Consider the following 25,649-nt stretch of genomic DNA (forward strand, 5'->3'; position numbering starts at 1 on the left):
AACAGAGAGAGGGGAAAGGAGAGAGTGTGGGGGGAAGAGAGAGAGGGGGAGGAAGGGAGAGAGGGGGAGGAGGAGAGGGGGGGAAGAGAGAGAGAGAGAGAGAGAGGGGGAAAAGAGATGGAAAAAGAGATGGGGGAGAGAGAGGAGGGGCAAGAGAGAGAGGAGGGGAAGTAAGAGAGAGAGGAGGGGAAGCAAAAGGGAGAAAGATATAGAGAGGGGAAGAGAGGAGGGGAAGAGAGAGAGGCTGGAAGAGAGAGAGATGGGGAAAGAGAGAGGGGGAAAAGAGAGAAAGAGAGGGGGAAGAGAAAGGGAGTGGAGAGGACGCCTCCTTTGAAGAGTTTGCCGGCAGGGGGCTCCGGGTGCCTTTATTCACCGGGCCCGGGACAGGAGTCCCAGGTCTCCCTCCCTGTCGGTGGCCATGCTTGTCACCATAGGGAGATACACTTACGTATATTTACAGGACTCACAATGAGGCCTTTTAGAACATTGGGTGGAGCTATATATATATATATATTTTTTTTTTTTAATGAATAGACGATACCGTTCTGTGGCTAACGCAATGCTTTTATTCTTGCGAGCTTTTGAGATACACTGATCTATAAATAAAAGCATTTCGTTATCCACGGAACGGTATCGTCTATTCATTTTTCTTTTTTAAATTATTATTAAAGCTCGGCTAACACGGTACTGATGCTTCTACATATATACATATATATCGCTCCACCCAATGTTCTAAATGGCCTCATTGTGAGTCCTGTAAATATTCTTAAGTGCATAAATATGTATTTTAAGAGTGCCCTGTCCCTGCTTATTGTTTTCAGTTAAGGAACCTGCCCAATATAGTTAGAGCCTATAGTAATGGCCCAAAATTATTCTCGTTCAGGAACAGAAGTGAGCATGGGCTGAGCAGGACTTCTCAAAACACTAGCTGCATCCACTACTCATTTTCTGATCCGCCAGAGTCTACCACGCACTCTCACTTGAGCACAACTTTTCACACTGCGTATATCCTTGAAGTATAACAAACGTCTTTATTTTTGAGAAAACCTGTGCAGTGCCCCCCTGCTCTGAAACAAGTTACACCCTTATCGTGCCAGTGGAAGCGCTGGGAATAAGAACAAATGTCAGCACTGCTCAAGAAAAGTCAAAACAAACAAACCCATTCTTTTTTTCCCCCCAAAGCCATATTGCTTAGTTACAGCAGCTGAGAGGCTAACGCGAAGCACAGTAATGAGGATATAACACACTTCCTGTTTTGAATGTGTTTATATTATTTGGGAACCCATATGACAAGAGAGCTACAGGGAACAAAACAAGCACCGAAAATAGCAGCATCTAGAGATCAGGATCAGCCGGATGCAGATTCCTTCCATTTTCCTTAGGGCTTTCGTGAAAAGAGCTATATCTATGGGATATCCGTATGTACGTACCTCTTTCCCAGTTCCTTTTGAAAGTGCCAAATATATGTTGGCGCACTCCAGATCTCAATATTACGTTAATATAAAGTTGGAAGCTTTAGGACAAACAAACCAATATTCTTGTTTATTTTATTTTTTGTTTTTGTCTCACGGGTGCCAAATGTGTGTAAAAGTTACACTCGCTACGATTTATGGTAAGAAAAACATTTTTTTTTTTTTAAAGTAAAACAATTTTCAGACTGAACAGAGGCACCTATTTACTAAATTCTGCTATTCAATAAGCTGTCTCGCAGTGCCAGCTGGCTTCTTGTGGAACAGCACCACTTATGGGCCATAATGTGTGTCCTGGCTTAAATCAACAAACTCACATACACATTAAAAGGCTTCCGAAAGAACGATTTACTAAAGATGTGTGACCAGGTGTCCCTTTTGGGCATCCCCCTCGGCCCCCTTACCTCCGCGTGTGGTGCGGGTGTCGCTGGAGGCTGCGGTTAGACCGCCGTAGGCAGAGAGGTTGAGGCAGGGGCGACCGGGATGCGGGGGAGCGGGGGCTGCCATGTTAAAGGTGCGCGTGCATACACAGTACGGTCTGAGGGGGCGGCGGCCATCTTGGTGCACCTCGCGCATGCGCAAATTACAGTTTGGCTCCACATGGGGAACTACATTGTCCAGCATCCCCTGGGGCTGCAAGATCACATGGCACGAACCAGCCAATAGGGCTGTAGCATCCCCTGTTCAACAGAAAGGATACTTTTGGCACACTGCAAGCCACACCAGTCGGAGCTGGGACATCAGAGGGTAAGGGTGTAGGTGCATCATGTCAGTAGGCCCCTACACTAGGCCAGAAACCCCCTGTTAGGCCCCGACTCCCCTGTTCAGTTTGTGGCTGCTACAAGGACAGGCCCTTAGACAGGGACACTGCCCCATTTAGCATTCAGCGTGTCAGGGACACAGAAGGACGCTGTGGAGTTGTTGCGGCCGTGGACTGGGACCAGACCACCACTGCAAGGCACAGAGACTACCTTCATGACGATATTATCCACGCCAGAATTCACCCCACTTGGATGCCATCGCGGACAAAGTCGCTGGATCAGCGGATCCTTTATCTTCAGTTGCCGCTACCGGGTGTTGGAGCACCCAGCAGGTACGTCATCATTCTAAAAGTGTACTAACAGTAACACGCTAGTGGGGCAGCGCTGTCTCACACACTTGGGTGGGTGGCTACTTGTGGACACCAGGGTGGTTGGGTGCCCAGGGGCACCTCAGTACTTTGGGGTAAACCCCACCAGGGAGTGGACACGGTGTTGGGGCACGGCCCTGCGAGGCCTGAGTGGTTCTGTTGTTATTATTATTCATACGTGTTCAGTAAACTTGTTATACCATACCAGTGTGTATTACTTATAGAGTGCCCTGCACGGGGTTATCCCACTCTGTTAGAATCCTGCGCAGATGGAGGCGCTGTCACCAGACAGATCAGGTACACCCCAGGCTCCCAGCAGCGTCAGGCCTCCTGTAAGCCACATGTAACGCACCACACACACAGTAGCCGCCATATCTCCCAGGGGGTGTTGGAGAGTGCGCTACAGATGTTTATCAGATGTCCCCTTGATATGTTCTTTTTGATTTCTCCCTCTGCCATGTCACATGCATTTGATGCTAAAAGAAGAAATTGGTCTCTTAGCTGCTAGATGCATAGCAAGCATTCAGGGCATTTAAGATGCCTTCTTTAAGGTAGCCTTCTTTTGGGGTATGGAATTCCAAAGTAGCTAGACACCAAGGATAGAAGGAAATGGCTGCTTGCAGGAGCCTGCATAGGCTTTTCTAAGTTTGCCATGAGTCCCAACATGGCAGAGGGCATTGGAGAGAATAACAAGAGATAAATATTTGAATTATTATTTGTAGTGAGCTGGTTCTGTGCATGATCAGAGCTGGTATACTTGGATAATAGGGACTTGGTTGGCATTACTCGTTAACGTGTTGACACACCAGGGCAAAGCGGTAATACAGCTTTTAAATAGAAGAATAAACAAGATAACTAAATGCATCACTTGCTTTACAAACTAAGCACAAACAGATAAACCAAAAATGACAAAAGAGCAGTCCTCTAAGCAATTGCTAGCTTTGCACTTCCTTCTTTAACTCATGAATGTATAAACAGGCTGTTCAACAAGCTTAAAACAGCAGTTCAAGCTGCTGTTTTTTTTTTTTTTTTTAAACAGGACCAAAGATGCAACGTTCTTTGGGGAAGATCATGTGACCAGGCAGTCACTAGATACAATATGTGAACTGCTAGAGAGAGGGCAGGACTCAAAAAGGGGTGTGCCAGAGCCTGTTTCAGAAGAGGACGGGGATGTGATTTTGTAAATGGTTGCTATAGAAACAGAAAATACTTGTTTCATTATAATACATTTAAAATGTCATTCAGAGTTGTTTAAAAAATACTACAAGTGTTTTGTCATAGTACAGAACTGATTTATTTAAAAAATAAATAAATAAACACGTAGGATATTGCTTGGTCTGCAGCTTTAAGTTGTTACGGACATTGCAAAACGCAGAAAGTGACACAATTGGCATGCTCATCAGTATCCCGACACATTCAGAAACGTGATTTCGGTAGTTAGAACACTGCATGATGTTAGACAGGGGCTTGCAGATCCTGTGTGAGACATGTGACAGCACTTTTAAGATGGGCTCATGACCACACACGCTCTGGTCCTGTTTCGGGCCTTACCAAGTGTGCAGTCCCCACACAGGCTCAGGAACCCCCTGTACCGCCCGGAATCTGCAGTTACATATTTATTTTGGCAAATCCTTTGCAGACGCCTCCCAAACCCCATGTTTGAATCACTGGCATAAATCATAAAGACGCTGCACTACATGGGCTCAGGCACCCTCAAAAGCTGCAGAATAGATATTAAGAAATAAAACAAGACATTAAAGTACACTTCAAGTATTCACAGGCAAAGAAAACAGCATTCTCAATATTCATCTCATTTGCATGGAAAGGGCATGATTCCACAACTCAAGATCCTCAGATCACTTCATAAATGTGTATCAGGGCGCACTTTCTAGCTCATGCAAACATTATCGCTTATTTTTACACCATGGTTCCAAAAATATATTCATATATCACTCTTCCCAGCAGCATTCTATTTATCTTAACAGTTTGCGACACACACACACACACACACACACTCACACACAATATTGTTGCCCCTGTGTTGTTTCCTTCTCTTGCACATTTCAAACCGCCCTGAAAATCAAGAGACCAGCATTAATTCACAATGTAAAGTTATAATTAGAGTTCACGGTTTTTGCAACCTTGTGAAAGAATGTGCATATTAAGTGGCAGCAGGGTGTCGCCTGCATACAAAATCAAAGTATAAAATTGAAATATGAAAGCATTCATCTTCACCGAGCTGCACCAGAAATGCTGGACAACCCACATTTTCAGCTGGTAGCAGCACAGGGAATATGCCAACTTCCACCCCCCAGCCCCTGTTGTAACAGTTCAGTTAAGGCCACAAAGCTTGTTTTATTCACAAACATGCACATGGTAAGAATCCCAAATTATTTAGGCAGACTTTAGCTGGCTCGAATGGTTCTGCCCTTCTTTCACTTTTCTGTTTTCCCATTTATGGGTTTTTCGTTCAAGTAAAATAGCTATTAAATGTGGTTGGATACATATATCGCAGCCCGGGGAATATTAATGTACAGTCAAAGTTGAATTGTAATTTCACCAAAATCAATTGCAGGGTTACAATATGTGTGGTTTCGTAGCACATAATCATTATGGTAAGGATCTTTACACACACTAATGGAGCACTTTCTAACGGCATTACAACGGCATTACACCTTTATTAGATATATGATATTAATAATATAAAGCATTCAGTCACTATAATAAAATGGGAGCTACTGTAGTAATAACGTCTATGCGTGACAAACAACACAAGTTAGAAAATTGCATAAACCCGCATAAGCGTTCTTCATACAGCTATTTTCCTTTTGGCACTTCATATGACACAGTAAGTATAATAAAAAAAACTAATTGCATGACAAATGTTTCCTGAATCTAAAATACTTTGCACCTGCATGGGCCCATTAGTGTGTCCATATGCCGATACATCTATAAGCATCAGGTGTTACATTCCAGCCGTAAAACACATACGAGCTAATGAAAACTTGCTATAACATAGCAGGTAAGAAAAGAAAAAAAAAGATAAGAGAAAAGGAAAGCGCACACCTCATGGTGCAATACAATGATTTTACTAAACACACAGAATAATAGAAATATACCCACAAACATCCCAGTTTAGAAAGCAGTGGCTTTCGATGTTGTGTGGATTTGTAGAACGTTCTACAGAGGCTTGGGTAGTGACTCAGCTGTTCTTCCGCACCATGTGATCTTCCAATGGTGCGTCACTACGTCCTCACGTCACTTCTGTGCGGCGGATCCACCCCATAGAAGTGTCGTGAGGACGGAGTGACGCTGGGACGCACCATTGGAAGATCACGTGGTGCGGAAGGACAGGTGAGTCACTAACCCAAGCGCCTGCCAGAAGCGGACGCGCTGACTAAACGGGCAGAGGAAGAACATTCTACAAATCCACACAACCTCTAAAGCCACTGCTTTTTACACTTGGATGTTTGTGAGTACATTTCTATTATTCTTTGTGTTTAGTAAAAGATTTTATTGCACCATGAGGTGTGCGCTTTCTTTTCTTGTTCTCTTATCTTAGTATCACGTTGGAATGCCGGGGTTGCCTCCCTGACTCAGAAAGCAGGACCCTCTGGATTGAATTGGACTGGACTTTTCATGCTATATTGTGAAGATATGTATATCCATAATTAATGACATATTGGTTAGCTATCAGGTTCCAAGTGAACTTGTAGTACTTGGTATTGAGTGCCTGCAGCTGAGGCTCTCTCTTTCCTGTTTTTTATATACTGTATGCGTTTATATTATATCTAGGGGAGATTATTGACACCCCTACACTTTATAGGTGTCTTATGTGCCTTCGGTGTATATTTTCTCCAATAGAACCTTGGAGGATTATATCTATAACAGGGTATAGTCAGCTTATACTTTTTATTATATAACATAGCAGGTTTAGTTATAGCGATGTTTGATTTCTACAAATATATGCTTTGTAAATGTACGTTTTTAGAAGTTACATTTCTGCTCTAACCCTTTGTCGGTAAATCTACCTTATATTAGATTTGAAGTGTTGCCCTTAACGCAGGGGTCCTCAACTCCAGTCCCCAGGACACCCCTCCCCCCAACATGTCAGTCGAAGACTGAGCCACTGATTGAGCCACCTGTGCTGAAGCTGGGATACCCCAAAAACTTGACGTTTGGGGGGTCTTGAGAACCTCTGTCTTAATGCCTTCCACCCCTCTCCTCATGAAAGCAGGTCTAAAAATGAAAGTAAGGCTCCACACACCCCTCTATAATGACACACGTGTTACGACCAGTTTTGTGAGAAATGCCTCACTCCCTCACAACTTAATTTAGATTTACAAACTCAATAGCTCATAGTTCGCAGAGAAGATGACATGCAAATGAGCACACAGTGACACCTTTTGCTTCAAAACCATATAACATGGTCCCCTATAAGCTTATATACACACACTGTGTGTATATATATATATATATATATATATATATATATATATATATATATATATACACATATATATATATATATATACATATATATATATATATATATATATATATATACATATATATATATATATATATAACGTCAATGAAAAAATAGTTTGCACTCACGGTTTCTCAAATGAAGGCAGATGCTCGTCCCATATAGAAACATGTACAGGGTAACCAGAGAAATCCAGGTAACAAAGAGACAGCACACCGCAATATAATGAAGTAAATAAAGTGTATTAACAACACACGGCAGCCAACGTTTCGGTCCTCACAGTGCCCTGAGGAAGGTCCCACTCTGAGGACCGAAACTTTGGCTGCCCTGTGTTGTTAATACACTTTATTTACTTCATTATATTGCGGTGTGCTGTCTCTTGGTTACCTGGATTCCCCTGGTTACCATATATATATATATATATATATATATATATATATATATATATATATATTTTTTTTAACCATAACCGCTTTGAGGGGTCATGTGAATCTCAATTGGGATGTCCCCAGGTCGGATTGCCGGTAAATTACATTTTCAATCTCCAGGACAAGAATACAGTATTTGTCCAGGAGAACAATATGGCCACCGGGGTCCGCCTTGCTCCAGCGGCCAATAGAATCCTCCCGAAGGTAACATTGCAGATTTCTATTGGTTACCTCACTGCCTAATATTACAATCACAATCACATTTACCAGTAAACAAGCTGGAGGCTTCTCATAACTCTATGGAACCGCCTTGAACAATCAAGGTAACCAAATACATTATCCAAGGTAATTGCTGCTTTGAAGGACCAATCAGTGCAGCACAAACAAATCAAAAACACATCTCCCTTTTTTCTATCCCTTACAACTGGGGTTCCCTTTATGTGCTAGAGAGGCCAGCAGCTCATTACAAGGTAACACACTGAGGCACCTTCTGGCACTGAATGGGTGAAACCACGTTTCCATATCTCAGAGCTGTTTTCCCTTCCTGGAATTCTAAGTCTTGACAAGAGAATTCCGGGGACAAATTCCAATTACAATCAGGGATTCCCACGTAACATACAGAGACCAAAATAATAAGAACCTTTTTTGTTATTAAACGTATTCACATACTGTGAATGCGTAGCTTAATACGCCATCTCAAGGGCATTGCTGCATTATATCAAACAGGATAAAGCAGCAAGGACCAGCAGTAATAATACCATACCGAGCCAGATACATTGTTGTGTCCATTTGTCAAGTCTTTCACCTGACTGTATATTGCTTAGAAGGAATAAGTATACTTGAAGTTGATGTATTTATAATTGCAATAAGGGACCGTTACTATTTCACTGTAAAAGACACGAGAACCAGACAAATCTTTGTTTAAAGCTTTCTAGTGTTTGTATGCAGTAACGCCTCTTCAGCCGACCTATTAATGAAAGGCAATCCCTTCTAGGACCAAAGTGAACTAATTGCAGTTACATGTTTTCAGGGGTTTCATATGGTGAATGATACGTTTTTTATCGAAATCTGACACCTAGAAGTGTTTGTTTAACATTACATGTGAAGGGTTTGAGTGTGTCGGCTGCTCCTTTTGGGCTCCCCTTCCTCGCCTCTCTGATAAGGACAGGCTGGGGCAAGGGGAAAGAAAACACAGACACGTCCCCATTCAGAAGCCCCTAAGACATGTGACTTGTAAATCCTTTCCAACAAATTGAAAGCGGACAAACCTTTGCTATTAGCATAGTTAGATTTGTTTAGGGAAGCCAGCAAGACGGTTAACAGCACGTGAGATTGCAACCTTTGAGGAGCACTGTAATACTGTCCATTCGTGCCCATTTTAGTCAGGACACTGGAGATACTGTAGCGGTTAGGATATCTGCAGGCTATCAACCCGACAATCCTACATTTCCATCACTCTGATGAGCAGGAAGAAATGCTTCTTCCACCTGTTTAATGACATGCTTATTTATAACTGGCTTAACAAGTGACATTGTGGCTCCACAGTTACAGTACTTGCTCCAGGACTGTGACATGGCTGATGCTGCAGCTATAGTAGCTCCATCTTTCCGCACTTCACTACTGCATCAATCATCCGATGAAGGGACTATATGTTATGACCAAAAACATTGTGGACTTCTACTCTACGTGAGGCATACCCCCGTAGGAAGTCTGCTCCATTACTATGATTTATGGACTTTATTATACGTGATTTATGTGGCAAAGCAGCCATTGTGTGACTTTGGAAAACAAGCGGCTGTTTTGCACAAATACTCGTCGTGGTCCAGGACTGACTTAATAAATACATCTTTCCGAAGCCCCGGTGTGCATGGATATGGTTTGTTTTGTTGACTGACCCTTCCATTCATAGCCTTCGAATTATGGCTGTCGACAACAATTTTCTTTTTTTTGCTTCTATTTTGTATGCTTTTTCATCGGTGTGCTATTGCTGATCCTTCGTACTTCAGCGCCCGTTATGTTGCGCTCAGGAAGCTCTGTCAGTCAGACTGATGGAACTTATATGACGGCTGCTGGGTTTGAAAAGCTTTATCAAAGAATACTAGTCAATAAGAAGGTAGAGGATGAAGCCACACCAATAAGGAGAGATGGGACTAATGGTGCAGGCAGTCACGGTAAAGCTTGGGAAACAATGTTCTCTGTGCATTTTAGCAGTTTCACTCATTTTATGTACAGCAGCTGGTGAATATAGATTTTAACCAAGGGACCAACAAAGCTTTGCTAAGCAATGAATGTGTTCAGAACCTCGCGGGTAATTAGGGCGATAAGTTCTATGGAATATTAACTGTCATAAACATGCACAGTGAATACTTTTGAGCCAGCCTCATACATATAACCCAGAAAGATTGTGTATGAATAGTGATCAAAGCTGTACATTTTCTGTATCATTCCAAACATTGCCTGCTGCAGGCAGACGTATAGATCAAATGCAACTGCCTGAAAGAAAAACGGACAGTGCCCGTACGGTATTCATTGCAAAACGACGCCAAAGAATGTAGGTGTCTTCAAATTTTATTTAGTGCCAAAACGAAGACTGATAGGAGCAAGAGTTGCAGCCACAATAATAAGGGGTTTATGGAGCAAGGCAAAAATTGTGCAGGACCTCCTGACGAAGAACGTCGTGCGAAACGCGTAGAGGTCACGACAGATCATTCTGCGCGTGTTCCTGACAGGCTGAGACGGCGTCTGCAAGAAGCCCAGGCGGTGGTTCCATCTCTGCGGTGGCGTGATCCGGATTTTTATACTTTTGCCGCGGACCCGCCTTTGGCTTCAGTGTGAGTCTCCGTCTCCCCCTGCCAGTCATAGATAGTTGTTTTACTACATTTTAGTTAATTCAGGATCAATTGTTCTGTTTATTCATTTAACACTGTCTCTTTGATTACATTTTTTTATTGTGTGTTATGCTGTCAATGGATTTAGATTAATTAGTATATATCCTAAGGTTCATGTTCATTGTAACTGAACCTAGCTGTGTGACGTTTTATACTGAGGTGGGGTTGGATCCTCTCAGTGAAATATTTATTAATAAATGATATAATTTTAATCCCTGGTGCGCATTGTGTGCATTTTTTCTTCTTGTCTTTCAAGGTGCCCCCCTTTTAGGGGGTCACCTTGTTCTAAGAGCTGATCGGGGAGACGCTCCACACACATGCAGCAAGGGGATTTATTATTCCAACACTTCATATACCTGCAGCACGAGCGCTGAATATTCAATATTATCTGTTTTCACCACAAGACTAGAACGAATCCTGTGAAGAACTTGTGTAACATTGTCATGCCCGCCAACAGGGGTGAGGGGTATGCCGAGGTTGGCGTCCCGGGCCCCGTGAGGCAGGGGGCCCAGTCGCCCCGGCCCCCTGCATGGCCGTGCCCGTTCATATTAAAAAAAAAAGCTTCCGGCGCTGGTGTGAGAGGGAGAGCCGGCGCCCTCGTGAGCAGCTCGGCGTGGGACAGACAGTTGCCTGCAGCAGGGCGGAGCCAGCGGCAAGTGCTGTGACCTGCTGTCGGGCCCGCCACAGTCATAGTAGCACCGCCGCACCACAGTCACCGTAGCACCGCCACCCCATAGCACCGCCACCCCATAGCACCGCCACCCCCCCCCACAGCCACTGCTCCCCCATAGCACCACCAGCCCCAGCCCCCCCGCAGCACCGCCAGCCACCCCCTTCGCAGCCACCGCCCCCCGGCAGCACCGCCACCCCCCCGTAGTACCGTCACCCCCCGCAGTACAGCCAGCAACTGCCCATCGCAGCACCGCCACCCCCCACCGCCAGCCACCGGCCCCCCCACAGCACAGCCCCATCCCTGCCAGAACCGCCAACCTGCAGCACCGCCAGCCACCGCCCCCCGCAGTACCGCCATCCACCGCTACCCCTGCAGCACCGCCACCCCCCCCCCCGCAGCCACCTCCGGGCCTGACCTGAGACAATCCCCAAGGTAAGTCTGATTTTTTATGTATTGAGGGTGTATTTTATATATGTATTGGGGGGGTTGGGGTACTTTTTATATGTATTGGGGGGTGGGAGGGTATTTTTATATGTATTGGGAGGGTCTTTCAGCATTGTGTCCAGTATTTTTGAACACGCTACCTGGCAGCCCTAGCCGCCACCCCCCCCCCCCCCCAGCCATCCTGCAGCCACCGGCCTAACGCCCTCCCCTTCCCGTAGCAACGGCACCCCCTTCGCAGCCACAGGCCCTCCAGCAGCAATGCCCCCTCCCCCAGTAGCAGGCTCCGGCCCCCCTAGTAGCAGCCACCGCCCCCCCCCCCAAGACACCGGTCCACTGCCCATCCCACAGACACCGACCCCGCAGCCACCGCCCATGCCACAGCCACCCCCCCCCGCCGCAGCCACCGGCCCTCCCACAGCTACCGGCTCACCCCCCACCCCGCAGCCACCGGGCCTGACCGTAGACCATCCACAAGGTAAGTCTGATTTTTAGTTGTAATGGGGGTGTATTATTTTTATATGTATGGGAGGGGATATTGGGGGGGTGTATTTTTATATGTATTGGGGGGTTAAGTAAAAGTTGCGCCCTAAAATTTTTTTTACATGGTAGGTGCGCTATGGGTTGGGGGGGGGGGGGGGGGACCTGCTCCTTTCATTTGTCCTGGGTCCCATGATTTCTGTTGGCGGCCCTGCGCATTGTTAGTGGTTAAAGTCTCCCCTTTACACTGCCCACAGAGAACCTGGAAAATAGTATTACAAAGCTATCGCAACAGACGGAAATAAACTGTCTTTTTCCAACCATTATCAAATTGAGACAAGGGCTCCACCCTCCTTCATGTCTCCAGCCAGATATGCTAACCTAAAAAGTGTGAGAATCCTTAGTGGGAGATTGTGTTCTGAGCTTTATGAAAGGTTTAATCTCTTCAATGGAAAAATGATAACAGTTCTCACTAAAGACCTTCATTAGTTCAATATAAAATATAAAGGTGAAACTAAGTTATAAAGTGAATCTGCTTTTTGCCGTCCGTGGCATTTTACCTTTTGAGAGAGCTGGATTTTGAATACCCCAGCTATATTGACACACTATATGACATATGACACTTAAAGGAGCAATCCAGGCCAGGGTTTTTCTTTTTAATTATTTTTTTCCATTTTTTTAAAATACAGGATTGAAGCAGGGGGTCTCCAGGGATGAACGCCGCCATTTCAGCTCCGGGGACCTCCTGTTTTAAGATACTTCCCTGCATAGGGGGTATTTCCTGCAGATATATATATATATGGAGTGGGAGTCTGTGGAGTGGGACCCCTACCTTTTTCCTGTACAGGAGGCTCTGGCTATTTGTATTTTGGTCCTTTACATCTACGCTCTAATGGTGATGTATCTGCATCTTTAAATTTTGGGCAATATTGCCTCCATTTTTGCATCTATTGCTTCAACAACGGTTATCTCTCATGTTTTGTGCACAAATCTGCAGTTTGTGTAATGGAATAGACGCATGCTTGCTATAGAGCTGCCAGTGTATGTTGACTACCTTTGGTGTATATCTTGACCATTTTACGTGCCTTTGCCTCATGGAATATATGTATTGGTAGATGTGTGTCCCCCTCCTCTTTTAATCCTTCTCCCCTTGTTTTTAACCTACATCAATACATTTTGTATTGTTATCACTCTTTTGGTATGCCCGCGTGCTTCTTCATAAGGATGCTTTCTTGTTGCGTTATATATATATATATATATATATATATATATATATATATATATATATATATATATAGCCTTGACCACAGCTGCAGTGCTGTATATACAATTTGGCAGGCACTAGTCTCTGCCCCCAAAGAGCTTACAATCTATGTTTGGTGCCTGGGTCTCACAAGGAAAGCCAACACTGAGATTTGAATTTACAGATGGAGCAGACGTTATTGCTCCCGTTACTGTGACGCATTGCATAAAAAAAGATTACCATTTGTTCCAACAGAGCGGTGTGTTCATTTCGCGGACAAGATCACAACAGCAAAGTGTTGCGTTACTGGCGGGCAATGAAATCTGCCACGCTATAGCTCACCCGCTTCAATGTTGTTATGGAGTTATGTGATATGTGCCATATATTTGCCAACTTTTAGCTGTCTAGAAGACACCTACAATACTTTAAAGGGGTATTATAAATGCAGGAAAAGTCATTTGCAAAAGGAGGCAAGATACATGACCGCCATACACACTGCAGGCACGGCTCTCCTTAATATCAGGCACATTTCCCCATATTGTACTGCATGTCCCAATCTGCAGTATAAGCATTAATGAAGTGATAAAGTTAATTCAAACTACTCAATTGGTCAACTTAACTTACAACTCCACTGAGATTCTCTTCATAAGTATTAATTGTGCACATTTTCCTTATGCTACTTTTATCCTGATTGTGCCTTTCCTCGTTTAGATGTCATCTATGTGATCTGTGCACTCTTTGTGTAAGCCTCCCTCCCCTGTTACATCACCTTTCATTACAACTCAATCTCCATAGTTTTCTTTATGGCTCTATATAAACGGGCTGTCGCCGGAGATCAAGTTCTCATTGCTGTGCCACAGCTTAATGAGGAGTGTGATAACACAATGACAGAAGGTGGCTAATAAATGCTAAACCCAAGATGAAGAAACAGGCTAATTCGCAACAATTATTGCTCCAGTTAAGAGTATACTATGCCGTTAATATACTCAGTAGTCACATACTGTATTCTTTCAAGATTGCCAAATCTGTAGATGGACTCAATGCAATTTAGAAATCAAAGCGGAGTGTTTACTGTACCTAAAAGTCAATTTCCAGCGCTGGCAGACACAGCTCACAGACCACTGACCTATATGGCATAATACGGTTTAGTAAATATGGCCCTCAATCTTTCTTCAAAAGCTTGCAGGAAGAGAAGTGTAGTGAAGTGCACAGCCAAAAAAAAATGCAATGATCCAGGGCAACTCCAAATAAAATGGTTTATTATAAAGCTCTGATGGAAAACAGATAGAAAACGCTCCTACGCGTTTCGTGCGCAAAGTGATCTTGGCAGGTCTCATCCTGCCATTACATGCTGAGAAACTCGAGACACTCATTTATCTCAAGCTTTTCCGCACTTGTTAGGTTTGTGTTCTTTTTATCTGAAGCAATAATAGGATTCATAAAATCCAAACATTAACCAGCGTGTTTACAAAGACGTTCCTTCTTATTATTTGTCATTCAGCCTCTGCAATACAGTAGCTAGGTATTTGTTCAGCCTGATTATATCTTCCCAACATGCTACTTGTGCGAGTAATTGTATACCATAATTTGATCAAATGCAGAAGCATTGTCACAAATGGGGCACAACATTATTCCAATAAAAGGAACATGTTCTGAGATGCTAATGCAACAACATTCTTTCTGGGTATGAAAAAAATGACACCCATATGCTAATAAAATGTGACAATTCAGGTAATTAATGGTCCAGCAGCAGAAAGATTAAATTACATCATTGCTTCTAAACACAACGTGGTGACAGATAATAATCCCAGGCTTTAACTCTACAGCATGCCATAGGCTCAGTAAATAACACTTAACCAGATTAATGTGAATAATTTATTGTGCTTGGGAGCAAATCAGCCCGCCTCATATTTACAGGTAGATTTGTTTATGAAGGAAAAGCAACTTACTATAAAGCAAAAATTAGCAGTTCAAAATCTAGTAATGAATTTTTCTACCGCATGAAGAGTTTCACAATGCACATAATAGCAGCCGATGACTACAACAACTTAACGTTAGTAATAGAAGATTGATGTAATAATGTACCAATGTACTGTAATTCTAACTCCGTAATAAACCTATTTAGGATGTGTAGACATGTGCCAGTTTATATAGTCATGCTTCATTCCAGATGGTTGCAAACACCGGTTCAATAATATGCAATCTCTTTACAAACAACACATACTTGTAGGTATTGCAGTATACAATACCGATTCATTTGTGAAATCATAATATTTCTGGCACTTAGAGTAGAACTGTAGGTTTATGAAAAAGAAGATGGCCCATAATATAATGTTATTACTGTTCACGTCCAGTTTCCCTCATCTCAACAGAAACATCAGCCCCAGGACATTGCCATGTCTAAAATGTTGCTTTTTGTGCATTGAAGTGTTATCCTGACTTCTAACAAACTCCGATAACCAACAGAATACGTTTCCCCCCTAAAATGCCTTACTCTATCAACAGGTATAGGGATATGGGCTCTCACCAAGCAATGATGCCTGGTGTCCAATGAGAGCTCACTCACTCCAATTCTCCCAGACTATAGCCATATTAAGCGATGCTACAAGATTTCATCATCTATTTTTTCTGGGTCATTATCTACCAAACTCTTTTTCCTCAAGCTCTGGGTTGTTTCTCTTTTGCACTCTCCATGCCTTTTTATACAATATGTACAAAGCAACTGTGTTGTCTTATGCGTTCATGTTTCAGCAAGCTATGCATGCCCTGGCGTGTTACTTCACCACCACTGTTGTGTCCCCACATATCCCTGACAATTCCATTACACGCTTACCCCTGGCACCCTTTGCTTTACATCCCCCACTACGACTTCGTTATGCGTTCCCTGCCCTAGTCTCTCCCTATATGCCCTTAAGGGCTCAAGGGCTTTTCTGCCAGTGCCATGCATCCTCCTTCAGGACTCTCGTCAAAATAATTTGTCAGCTAACGAAATCTGTGAACTTCCTCTCCCAAGGCCTACTCGCCACACTGTGCTGCCCTCTGCTAGGGCTTTTTGTGAAATAGCCCGTGGTGGGCAAGTCCTCCCTGATACAGTAAGCACGCATCAAAAATATGAAGTCTATAGCAAATCTATCATTCAAAAGACTATATCCCATGAATAATTGTATCCATAGCTGCTGACAGAGGGCCCACCGGGGTCTAGTGTCATGGGTCTTGGGGTCGTACTCCGCCAAGTCGCAAGAACTCCCCTCCCCCCAATTTGGAAATTGGAAGGCCCAACTTCAACCTAGTTGGCCATAACCACCCTTACCCCAACCATGTCGGCTGAAAAAATTTCCAGCAGCACACTGCTCCATGCTCGCCCCTTCCCCTGCTCAGCAACCTTGTGACAGCCCACATCCCCCTCAACCCAGCGCAACTCCTTTGGTCAGGACCTAGTTCCATTGTGGATTCTTGAACCCGGTCAACCCTCTTTGTTTCCTGTTTATATCACCAGTGACTGGAACAATTGCTGGACATAGTGTAAGGTGTTCACTTCTGTAATACTTTAGTACAATGATAGTAAAGCCACATAAAGCGATTTGTTTTAATACGTAGTTCCCCACCGTTGCTACAATATTTTTATGAAAAAATTGCTCTACCTTTAATTTTTCCTCCTGAACATTAACTTAATGGGAAAAATATCCAGTAGTATTTCAAGTGATACTAGTTTTGATAAGACATTTTTCCGGCTGCTATTGTGAATGGCATAGTTGTGATATTGCTGAAGCATTCTTCTTTCAGTTACTGCCCTAAATGCCCTCTGATAAAAGGGTTATGTGTTGTATATTTGGGGAATAACGGTGTTAGAATGTCAGGTTTACATTTGCTAACCTAAATAATGTGGTAGAGGTGTTACATGAATGCGCGCATCCAGTTTGTTTAAACAACAATGTATATTGCTAAATAGGCCTCATTCTAATCCTTCCTGCCTTCAATAAGGTCCCTGGCCGGGAGACCCCTTCTTCCATGATGAGCTTGGGATATGGCTCAGGTGACATTTTGCCAACAGCAAAATTTACATTTACACAGCAATACGTTTCTATAATCTGCAAGACATTACGGCTGGTCACAGTTAAGCAAAAGTCTCTTAGGCTCCAGCCATGTCTGAACAATATGTTTTGCATGTTGCAGGTCTGATTTTAATATCTCCCTGGGCTTTACATTCTGACTAGCAATTCCTTGAGGAGATAATTTATTCTAATTATCAGGTCAAGCATCCGCTCGCCTACCTGCTGTGGAAACTCGATATCAAGGGACGGAGACATCAGAGGAAATAAACGGACTAGTTCGGCGCTATACATGCAAAACAAAGACGTGGCGTTTGTGCTTCACACTTCCCATAATTAGAGTGGAAAGATTGTAAGTCCACAGGAAAAGCATGAAGCATATTTTCTTGTACTTCCTCGATGGGAAAAGGAGGAACTTCCACCCCTTTATATAAAATTATTGTTGGATTGGGCTTATTTAGTACTTACTGGTGTTCTATGTATTACCTGAGGAAAGATAGAGCCCCTTTGTTCTGCACTGGGAAACACCCATTTGGAGTAAAAAAGATATACTTTAATTGTTCATTGATATAAAATATTAATGTGGATCCACATGTATTACATTGATCTTTATTAAAGTATATATAAATAATATACATTACCGGTGGTGCACGATATATGTGTCGGCGTCTATCTCGTACACACGCCTATCTCCATTTGTAATTGTTTCGTTGTTTTTACTCAGTCGTTATCTCTAAGTCCCAAACATTAATATTTTATTTCAATTAACAATTAAAGTATAGTTTTGACGAAAGGGTGTTTCTCAGTGCAGCTCAAAGGGACTTATCTTTCCTCAGTTAATACATTACCTATTCCCTGCTAGCACCACCCTAATCTTGATTGTTTGGGTCTTTATACATCATACATTAATGCCCTCTTAGGCGTAGAGCAGGGTTTGATCACCCCCTAGGGGGTGCCTCCCCTTGGGAGTTCTATGTAGTATAACCAGAAAAGAAATGATATAGAAGAAAAACAGGTACAGTATTCAGGAAACACACATTATTGGTATATTATAGGTAATTCCCTTGATGATGAAAGGAAACGACAATAACCGAACTTATTAATTCTATGGCTACAGAAGTAATTATTCATTAGATTTTTTTGTAATACCTTTACAGTGGAAATGCATTTCAGAGCCTTTGAGCGAGATACAGGGGGAGCGCCCACTTAAAAAGAAAACAAACAAAATAAACATCCCAACAATGTAACTGGCCTTACACTGATAAAATAATGCGCTTTTCTTCTAGCTACACTGCACAACTGGAGCAAAATCTTCATCGCCGGCTAACGATCCTCTCACTTCTTCAGTGCAGGAAAATCCCCACGTTGGAAGATTTTTTTGGATACAAAATCCCAAAGTAACATTTGCATCTGCTCTTTCTTTGTTCATTTCCTGACTTACATTAAATCATCAGTTGGAAGAAGAGTGCAGCAGTTAAGGCAACATCCTTTCCATTCCCTCCCAACAATCAGCACAGTTATCATGCATAATTCTGCGGTTGGCATGGGAACTGGGATCCCAGATCCGCTCAGTACCTTCTGTGTGTACCACCTCAACATTGAACCCAATTATGGGGCAGCATAATAAATTGAGCATGCATCTTCCTATTTCACAGCCTTATTAGATACAGGCCCCATAAACATTTATCACAATAAATCCACCCAATCCCAGCCTTATTGGGATTCTGCATGTTTCTAGTAAAATGAAATTTCAGGTTGAGTACATTTCCAAATTAACCTATTAAAATTCAATTCAACTGCCTGTATGCTGGCTTGTTTAAGATCTGCTCTGGTTGCCTCTAGGTCTATACTTTGCGATGCAGTCTCACAACGTGAGACCCTGAACGGAGCTGTTCTACACCGAAAATACTGTGATCCTCATCAAAATGATCCAAAATTGAAGTGCAGATCTGTTATCCCAGGAGAGTATTGAAAGCATTTTTTTATACTCTCGGTTATTATTCTGCCTTGCACTTTGAGGCCTGACTTGCTCTACTGATTTATTTATTTCAACAAATAGTATGCTTTAACCCATTATTAACTGATTCACTGAAAAAGTTAATGAGTAGAATTATTCATTTCTTTTGAGGTGACAAAATGCTTATTTATTTGTAAGATGGTTTACGTATGTCATGATATTATACAGTAGGTCAGCGGTTTTCAACCTTTGTTTGCTTAAGGAACACTAGAATTTGATTGTGATATTCCGGGTGGCTGCTGCCGCTGCTGAGCTAGAGAGTCGCTGGGTCAGTTGCGTGGAGTGCCGCCGGGCCTGGGACAGCTGGGAGAGTTGTCCCAGCTCTCCCCCCTGGCAGCTATGCAACCACTGAGTGCCCACGGAACCTGAGGAGTGCCCACGGAACCTGAGGAGTGCCCACAGAACCTGAGGAGTGCCCACGGAACCTGAGGAGTGCCCATGGAACCTGAGGAGTGCCCGCGGAACCTCGGTTAAAAATTACTGTTATAGATCTTGGCCCCTATACTCTAAATGTGAATGTGTTAATGCTGTATAATGTAGAATTTGAGGTGTGTCACTTTTAAATATATTTATGGTAGCTTACTAACCTCAGAAAGAAATGGGTGGCCAACTCCAGTCCTCGAGAGCCACCAACAGGTCAGGTTTTAAGGATGTACCGGCTTTCAGCACAGGGGTTCAATCATTGGCTGTCCGATTGCCTGATTGAGCCACCTGTACTGAATCAGGGATACATGTATCCCTAATACCTGGCCTGTTGGTGGCCCTTGAGGGCTGGAGTTTTCCACCCTTGCTATAAAGGGACAAAATAAACCAGTTACTTATGGCCATTCTTGCACCAAAGGTTTAAATGTCCAGTGCCATTTAGAAAAATATGCTGTAGATGCAAAATCTTATTTTTAACAAGTAGTTTAAAACAAGTGTGTGTGCCCAGCACGCACATTTTAAGTGAAACATCTTTGTTTTGTTGTCACTGTTTTGTCACAGAAATTGTATTTGTGATGGTGATGTTTTTAATTCAAAATCAAAACACAATTTCAGTGACAAAACGCAAAGAGGTTTCACTTACAAAGCGCGTGCTCTGCACACACCCCTTGTTTTAGCTATTTGCACTTCTATATTTATACTAACTGTGAATTCCTTGTGTGTGTGTTTGTGTATGTCTGTGTGCGGTGCCGCTGTGTCCCAAGTGTGGTGGGGTTGCTTTTGCTCCTGCACGCCGAGCCGGCGGTTGCTGCACATGCTCGTGCCTACAACCTCGGCGTGGTCTGGAACATTGAGGTATGCGCATGCGCAGGCCCACCTGTAGCGTGACGTCACTTCCGTCACGCTTTTACGTTACAAGACCAGTGATTTTTCCTATCAAAACTCTGTAGGTGTCAGCAAAGACGTTTCACTTCAAAAACAACAAGAGATTGTGCTGCTTTGTAAATTTGAACTTGGCAGTTTAATTCCTAGAATTAAAATAACTAAAATCACAGAATTCTTGCTGCTTTTGTTAAGGTTAATAATGGGAAGAATGCTGCAGTGATTGTCTATAGTCTTGTTTTGTTCTAACCCAAATCTCTTACGTGTTTATAGTTCCCCAATAATAGTTTACACATAAATACAAAACTACTATGAGTTTTCACAGTGAACATGTGTGGTCTGGATTCAAAATACAATCAATAGACCTTCACAACAAATCACACGTATATGACTTTAATTTAGTACAGTGCATAGCTCTTATACCATGTACCAAGTAACAAACACAAATTCCAGGATGTGTTAATTTTTAGTGGGTCAAATATCCTACTGTAGGTTCTATTTGATCGGGGAAAAAAACACTTTAGATTTAATTTGACAATATTTTATTAGTAAAGATGGACATACTGTAGGTGAGTATCTCATTTCAGGTATGTCCAGAGTTATAATAAAGTAACAGTGCCCAGACAGATGTCATCCCAAAGTCAATATGTTCACACATGCCTAGAAGGTCAGAGCTGTGATCCTAAATGTGCTCAGGTTGTTAGGGATGTCTACGGAATAAAGTAAACCATTACGGAAGTGAGGATGATGTCATAATAAGAAAGCCACGCTTCTTCGCTGTAAAAGATTTGCTGTATGATCTTGGATGTTAACATTTTACATTTTCTACAGCTACAACTAAAATAAAAAATACACCTTCCATCTAGAGACCAGCAGCAATCATCTTAATTCTGCAACCATATTACAGTGGCTGGTATTAGAGTCACGTAAAAGGGTAAACCGGCATGACGTTGCCCAAAGTGTCACACTTATACATGTGGATCAGGGGCGCAGCATCAAACACACTCAATGATAATGAATGATGGCCATTGACATCTGCTGAACAACTCATCCGTATGGTCAGGTGGTTTAACTGCTAGCACAGAGCTCATGCTAACAATCGGCCAAAGGACCCAGATATTAATGTCTGGTGCATCTATCTTTCCTCCAGAGCACTGAAAGATGTAATTCGTCGTCTTCTTCAATACTACATTACCTTCTGGCTACCTTTCTCTGTCTTAAAGCAGCAATCTGGCTACTTGGAATCCTTTTCAAAACGAGGGAATTACCCGTCTTAATAAGTGGTATTTACAGCTTATGGACTACTCCCCAACCCCCATTAAAAAATAAATAAACGTACAACATCGCTTGGGTTGCTCCTTTAAATGTGACTTCCAATTTAAAGAATTTGCTTCCCCAAAGTTTATCGTTATAGCTTTACACGTAGAAGACTAATTGAGTTCTAAAACCAGATAAAGTAACGCTGCTGGCACAGAGGTATCTAGCCTGTGGACTGGGAGCCACATGCAGCTCTTCAAAGCCCTCAGTGCGGCTCTTTTAATGCAAAGAATGTTGAAGCTTCACAGAATACAATAGAAATGTGAAGCTTACAACAATCCAAAGAGGCTCTTTTTTGACTTGGACATTTGCTAAGGTTTGCTCGATGAATGGCACAGGGCACTGCTGTTATAGCACGTGGGTTACTTTAATGGTGTACACTGGGGGTTATAAACTCAAGTCAAGGTCTAGGTAGGGTAAATCACTGCCACTGTTAATAATAGGGTGCAATTACCGTGCATTTGTAGGTTAAAATAATACCAGAGAAGCATTCCTGATGGGTTTCTGTATATATTTGTTATGGCACAAATTAGTTCCATAATGCATTCTGGTGCTGCTTTAAATTACCCTGTATCTGTAGGTTAAAACAATACCAGAGATGCAATCCTGATGTTTTTCTGTGTATATATTTCTATGACACAAAATTAGTTCCATAATACATTCTGTTGCCGCTTTGTAAATTAGGATTTGTCACCATGCGATACGGACTACAGAATGGTTAAAACTGCTCAGAAACCTCTAACCTGCTTCTAGTAAATGACACTCCATAATACACCAGGGCTCCCCCCTGAATTCTGTTTTGTTTGTGTGCTTCAACATTCTGTAGCCCTCTCTGACAGTAAAGACAAAATGTTCCTTTGTAGGAATGGACCTTACTTACTTTTGATGTTCGCGTTCCATGTGCTCGTATCATTAAAATAACAACAGAGGCTTGTCTGCAGCCTTCTGCTACTCTACATTATTATTCCTTTGTTGTGACAGATTTTTCTGAAACATCTTTCTGTTACATATTTTTGTTCTCATAGCAGTTTGGATATAGAAACTGTTCCTGAAGTTGAAAAGCTTGAAAAAAAATAATCATGTCATCATTGATTGGACTTAACTCTAGGCTGGATGTAACTTAGACACGTGTGCATACACAGTTCTATGGTGAATAAAAGGTCTGAGAGCGAAGAAGATCAGACTGAGCTAACGGCAGTGACGTGTTTAATGGATCGACAAGGTGATTAATGCCTTAAAAAGGCAGACCGCTACAATGATATTTTTGAACTTTTATGCTGTAAATGTTTGTAAACATTGAAATCTGAAGTTTACAGTGGGTCTCCTTTTCTTTATCTTGCTTCTGTGATTGGTCATTTGACAGAAAGGGAACATGCACCAATTCTGCTACACTCCAGTGACAAGATTTTATTTATTTATGTTTTACCAGGAAGTAATACATTGAGAGTTACTTTCTCGTTTTCAAGTATGTCCTTGGCATAAAGTTATGATGACAAATAATACATGGTTACAAATACATAGTTACATAAGTGAACAGGGTCTACATTATATACAAGACATTTCATGCACAGTTAAAGATAATATATATTATAGGTGTATGTGTAACAGTTACAGACCAGAATAAAATGTGAGACAGCTTTAGTTTTGAATGAACTTAGACTGGTGATGGCTGTGAGAGTCTCCGGTAGGTTGTTCCAGTTTTGGGGTGCACGGTAAGAGAAGGAAGAACGTCCGGATACTTTGCTGAGCCATGGGACCATGAACAGCCTCTTGGAGTCAGATCTCAGATGATAAGTGCTGCATGTGGTATGGGTGAGGAGCTTGTTCAGATGGATGGATAGCTTGTGTACTATGGACGGATATCTTGCCCAGAAAGTATTTGAAGGCAAGACAGGAGAGATGAACTTTGCGCCTAGACTCACGTGATGACCAATCTAGTTCTTTGAGCATTTTACAGTGATGTGTGTTGTAATTGCATTGGAGAATAAAATGGCATATTGAATTGTAGAGGGTATCAAGTTTGCTAAGGTGGGTTTGGGGTGCCGAGCCGTATGCTATGTCCTCATAGTCGATAATTGACATTAGCATCTGCTGTGCGATACGCTTTCTGAGCAGACTTAGGGAGAATTTGTTCCTAGCAAGTACACCTAGTTTGGCATAGGTTTTGGATGTCAAGGTATCAATGTGCACCTCAAATGTTAAATGGGAGTCAAACCATATGCCCAAGTATTTAAAACTAGTAAAACTAGTAACAGCAGTTAAAGGTGGTATTAATGTTAGTTCTGATCTGGAGCTCAGTTATTGGAAGCTTCAAAAATTTAGCCACCGTCCCAAATACCACTGTTATATTCTTGTCAGTGTTTAAAAATAGTTTATTTTGGGAGATCCAATTTTCAAGTCTCAAAACGTCAGATTGAAGTATGTGTTCATGGTCGGAGAAGCTAGGGCTGTGTGCATATAAGATTGTGCCATCTGCATATATGTGTATTGAAGCTTCCTTACAAGCTACAGGAAGATCATTGATGAACACTGAGAACAGAGCCTTGCGGAATACCACAGGTGATATCCAAAGGGTTGGAGTTAGAGCCTGAGATAGACACATGTTGGGATCTACCTGATAGGTAGGAATGAAACTAGTTTAAAACATGCTTCCCTATTCCAGAGCACTGGAGTTTGTTAAGCAGGATAACATGATCAACAGTATGAAAAGCCTTTACAAAATCTAGGAATATTGCACCAGTGAGTTGTCCCAGTTCCATTCCACACTGGATCTCATTGCAAACTTTTAGCAGGGTAGTTATCGTGGATTGTTTGGGGCGAAAGCCAGATTGGAATTGGCTGGGGAAATTCGTCTTGGTATAGAAATCGCTTAATTGGGAGTGGACACATTTTTCCATGATTTTGGATAGTATTGGGAGAAGGGAGATTGTCCTGTAGTTTGAGACAGTGTTTTTGTCCCCACTTTTGAAGATTGGGACAACTCTGGCAGTTTTACAGGTCTTTGGGATATGGCCTGCAGACAGAATAGAGTTAACTATGGAAGCAATTGGTTAAGCAATGGATGAGGCACCAAGTTTTAGGAACTTATATTGCAGTAAATCAGGTCCACATTGTCTGCTTAGGCCGCGCTTACAGTCCCGGCGACGGCAACGCGACGCTGATGTCACGCTGCGGTCGCTGAAAAAATAAATTTGAATTGACTTCCATTGATCGTGACCAAGCTGTTGTGTTCCTCCTACTATAAGCACACGCGACGGCTTCAATGTATTTCTTTTCACTGTCGCCGTCTTAGTTTTAAGCGCGGTCTTAGTTTTAATTTGAGGAGCGCTTGTGTTATATCTCCTCTTCTTTGTGCAGCTTTTAGACAGATTTTCTATGTTCTGTTTATGAGCCTCCATGCCTGAAGCTTTGTAGGTCTGTTAACGGTGTCAAATCTCCGCTTTGCCAACATTTCCCCCGTATTCCCTTTCCCGAGCTTTGTGAGAGCGGCGTCACAAGTTGCTTAACGTCTGAATTTAAATACAGAACTCATCTCCCCTTTGGTTTCTTGCACCACCAAACTGACTCATTTACAGAGCAGCAATATGAAAATCTATAAACAGTGTCATCCTCTCTAGATAACATCTGTCCTAGCTGAGACACTCCGTGCACATGCTGTCAGAGTCTATCAGCCCTGCATGGATCTGACTCAAAGCAGGTGCTTGCAGTAGTGTTGGCACCT

General features: G+C 42.5%; 1 protein-coding gene across 4 annotated transcripts in view; it reads right to left on the reverse strand.

The window, feature by feature from the left end:
* The window catches only part of COMMD10 (COMM domain containing 10), a 339,457-nt gene that overhangs the window by 92,549 nt on the left and 221,259 nt on the right, over positions 1 to 25,649 (reverse strand). Inside the window, exon 6 of one of the 4 annotated variants that reach the window (XM_075601241.1) lies at positions 10,296 to 10,364. The exons of the other annotated variants lie outside the window; for them this stretch is intronic. Within the exon in view, the coding sequence (XP_075457356.1) occupies positions 10,311 to 10,364 (54 nt within the window). The 3' untranslated portion in view covers positions 10,296 to 10,310. Of the gene's footprint in view, positions 1 to 10,295; positions 10,365 to 25,649 lie in introns of those variants that run through there. 4 annotated transcript variants of the gene reach the window in all.

This window comes from Ascaphus truei, chromosome 1 (assembly GCF_040206685.1).
Source record: "Ascaphus truei isolate aAscTru1 chromosome 1, aAscTru1.hap1, whole genome shotgun sequence".
Taxonomy (NCBI): Eukaryota; Metazoa; Chordata; class Amphibia; order Anura; family Ascaphidae; genus Ascaphus; species Ascaphus truei.